General features: G+C 29.2%; 1 protein-coding gene across 1 annotated transcript in view; it reads left to right on the top strand.

Annotated features, from left to right (window-relative positions):
* The window catches only part of LOC106468195 (protein PAT1 homolog 1-like), a 127,380-nt gene that overhangs the window by 54,331 nt on the left and 68,814 nt on the right, over positions 1-4,235 (top strand). Inside the window, exon 5 of the mRNA XM_013928608.2 lies at positions 1,279-1,368. Coding sequence (XP_013784062.1) covers positions 1,279-1,368 — 90 coding nt within the window. The remainder of the gene's footprint in view (positions 1-1,278; positions 1,369-4,235) is intronic.

Below are 4,235 nucleotides of genomic sequence, written 5' to 3'. Positions count from 1 at the left end.
GAAACAAATGCCATCCCTACTATTTTGTTTGCATTGTTTTTGAAGAATTGATATTAACCATCTCTACATTTACTTCCTTTTTTGGAAAGTTTTCCTTTTTTTTGCATATTGTGCTGTGAAGTATGAATCAATTCTTTTAACCAATTACACTGCATTAACAGAACAATTCTGCTCTATTTTGGCACAGTAGAAACTATTTGCTCTTCTTGAGTTATAATTGAGTGCATCAGCTGCTGACTGCCTTTACTGCAATGAATATACAAGTTCCACCTCTGTGATTGGTCTGTAATGTTTTGCTTAACTACAACCTGGGCTTGATGGTATTGCTTTTCAGTTTACTGAGTTTAATTCTGGAATATGCCACAATTAAATATATTGCATAGAGCTAATTTTGATTGATATTTAAAATTCAATCTCAATCGAGTACATTACTGTTAAAATCAAGCCACAAAAATGTAACTTGCACTTCACAAATAAAAAATACAAAATCTTAAATGCAACAGGAAAAACAAACTAGTAATCCACTAGACAGTTTATATAATTCATATACAGTCTTGAAAATTAAAGTAAAGAACCTTTTTTTTTTTTAACACAAACATGTAAGTATCTATTGTTTCTGCTTGATAAATGTGTAGAATTACATATCACATGAATAAATGATCTAGGAAGGATAACACAAGTGGATATTATGACAAGCTTATCATTTTTATGAAGTGATTCTAGAAATAATGAAGCTTGGTACTGTTTTTCTGCTAGTTTCTAAGCTTGTGATTGATTTAAGGATATAAAGTAGCAATTTCGATGATGAGGAACCCACTTTGGGACTAATAATGGTTGGAGACGGCTTGAATGGGTAATGAAGAAAACTTTAATATAAGTTTAACATAACAGCAAATGTACAACGTTTCAACAAGTTACATTACCTGATGATGACAGAACCTTGTCGAAATGTACATTTGCTGCTATGTTAAACTTATGTTAGTTTTTCTTCATTACCCATTCAAGCCGTCTCCAACCATTATAATGTAGCAATGTAAGGTCATACTTTAATTATTGACATTTTACTTTTCAGGAACTTGTGAACCACAGTAAGACACACAAAGTAAATGTACACCTGTTAAAACTAATATTTGGTTCTAAGAATAGAATGGAAGGTTTGCTATTAAGATAATTTTGATATGTTTTAAGCCCATTTTATGTGTCTTGTTGCCATTCTCATATTCCAAGGATGAATTCAGTGATCACTGTAAGCATAGTTCGTGTTTTATATATTTCCAGGAAATTGTGGAACAGAGTATTTCCCAGTTAGGATTAGAAGATGACCTTGATGATCCTGCAGTCATTACTGTTGGGCACCATACGAAATCTGTAAGCCATTGAAAAAGTTAAAATTCCCAAAACACTAGTGATGAATATACTATTTTATTAAGTTTTAATTTTTTTGATTTTTAACACCTTTAGGAAATAATTAAACCAAATAATTTTTTATATTTTATCATTGTTTGTTACTTAAACACATTCCATGCAATAACACTTCCAGTCATTTTGATCTTTGGATAATTATAAGTATAGGTATGTTTTAACACAAATTTTACAGTTACAAGTTCTCTGTATTAAATAAGTTACATAAATGTAAAGGTTTACACTACACAAGTAATGTGAATACTACAGGATAGTTGTAATGTTAGTTGCAAAAACAAAAGTGAAAATTATTGCAAATCTCTCATTCATTGATAAAGTTTTAGATTGGAGAAAGTCATGACTTAATAGCTATTTGAATAGAATTAAGAGTATTCAAGGATCAGTAGGAAGTTCAAAGGTCAAAAGAATGTCATAAAAAACATTTTGTATCAATTGTGAATATTGCTTTTTATGATTCGGATATTAGACAATTTTTAAAAACTTAGAAATTCACACAATAATATTATTACCCACCAGTGTACAGAATTGTGCACTTTAATTGTGTACATTAATTTAGTAATAGTTCATGATGTTAAAGGAGGACCAACATTAAGCTGTGGAAATTGAACCCATAAGAAATTATGAATTGATGCTAGTTTGAAATTAAATATAGTTATTCATATGTGATCACATTTTAATTTTTATCTAGTGGGCTAATAATGATACACATTTACTTTTTCATGAGAGTTGGTGGTGGAACAGTAGGACAGTGTGCAAGGTGTTTGTCTACATTAGAAGTTTATGGAAATTCTAGATATTACACTACTTTTGTCCACAATTCCTTATAGCTCAGTTTACTTTTTTTCTACATAATATAGCCATATTGTGCAAATAATATATTTTGTAGGGTTTTTTTTTCAGCAGCTTGCAATAAAACAATCCTGAAAAAGGAAAATAATACTTCCACAAAAGTATTTTTGATATCAATGTCAGTTTCTGAAAGTACGGCTGAGATTGCTAATAGTTATTTGAATAGAATTAGGAGTATTCAAGGATCAGTAGGAAGTTCAAAGGTCAAAAGAATGTTGTAAAAAAACATTTTGTATGAATTGTGAATATTGCATTTTATGATTTGGATATTAGACAATTTTTTCAAAACTTAGTTTTGTCATGTGCTTCCATAAAAAAAAAAAAAATGGATTACTAAGGTTAGAAAACTTACAAAATGATCATATTTAATGTGACAAATGATATCAATTTGAAAACAAAATATAAAAGAATTCTCATAATAACCAAGTAAGTTACCATAAACCAGTATGAACAAGGGTAATTTATAATGAAAAAGTTATATGTCATAAAGTTGATAACCTTGCGACCTAAATAATTAGGTGACTCGGATACCAAAGAGGATTTAAACTATTTAAGAATTTGAATGTTAGACAGTGTGCTAAGTGTGGAGTCTAATTGAAATTGGACATGCATATTGTCAGTAAGAGTTCACCTTTCTGATTCAACAGTGTATTTTAGTATTTATGGTTAATAATGTATATTAATATGGGTAGCTTTTCTTGAAAAAAATATGAATATATAATGTGAAAATTACAGCTATTAGCCATCTCAACTTACTACAAATGTATTATATGAGGCAGCTATTGCACTCATTGTTTTGAACATGTATGATACAAAGTACTTGACATGTATTTTTAAGTTACTCATATTTGGGGATGGCTTTATCACTGATTTTTGTTTTTAATGAAATGTAAAATGAATTTGTTTTCAAAAATTGGTGAAATTACCAACAGAATAAAAATTCTCATCTCCCATTACTCATTCTACTTTGACATCATTGGGGTTATGTTTGTTTTTGCAGTTGTATTCATAACTATAGTGTTTTTAACTGCCAACAGTCTAACTTAACTAGTCAATAAGTTTTAGAGGGAGAATATTTGTACTTAATTGCCCAGATCTTTGAAAATTGTGTTATGATAGTTATTTGTAACTCACTGTAAATGTATTCCTCTATGTACTTCTAACCTTTTAAGAATTTGGTACTGACAAGATTGGGTTAGAAAAACAATTATTGAAAATTTTATATTATAATTCATTTTAAACGTACATTGCTATTAGTGTACTTCAAAATGTGATAAGATACATTATGTCAATCCAAAATACGCATTACCACATCCTTATTGCTATTTTGGCTATGTAATATTACCTGTCAAAATCTTAAGTTAATAGTAATCTGGTACTCTTGATATAAAAACAAAGACTAAATATATAAGATGTAAACAGTTGTTGTCTTCACTAAAGAACTATCAGAAAAATGAACAATTCGACTTTTCTGATTTAAAGGCTGAATTAATACAATGATAATTATGAGAAGCTTTTACAAATGTAAGATAATTATCCAATGTAAATTCTCTTTCAATTAAGTGGAAATATGTGATATTGTGTATTGTTTGTATGTACTTCATGTTGAGAACTTGTGATGACATGTTCTTGTGTACATTGTAATGTTCCTACATAATGTTGAGGGTTTCTGATGACATGTTCTTATGTACATTGTAATGTTCCTACATAATGTTGAGGGTTTGTGATGACATGTTCTTATGTACATTGTAATGTTCTTACATAATGTTGAGGGTTTCTGATGACATGTTCTTATGTACATTGTAATGTTCCTACATAATGTTGAGGGTTTGTGATGACATGTTCTTATGTACATTGTAATGTTCCTACATAATGTTGAGGGTTTGTGATGACATGTTCTTATGTACATTGTAATGTTCCTACATAATGTTGAGGGTTTGATTATAAACAAGATTACGGCACTT

The sequence above is a fragment of the Limulus polyphemus genome, unplaced genomic scaffold (assembly GCF_000517525.1).
Source record: "Limulus polyphemus unplaced genomic scaffold, Limulus_polyphemus-2.1.2 Scaffold2911, whole genome shotgun sequence".
Classification (NCBI taxonomy): domain Eukaryota; kingdom Metazoa; phylum Arthropoda; class Merostomata; order Xiphosura; family Limulidae; genus Limulus; species Limulus polyphemus.
This window is presented reverse-complemented; position numbering and strand designations above follow the sequence as displayed.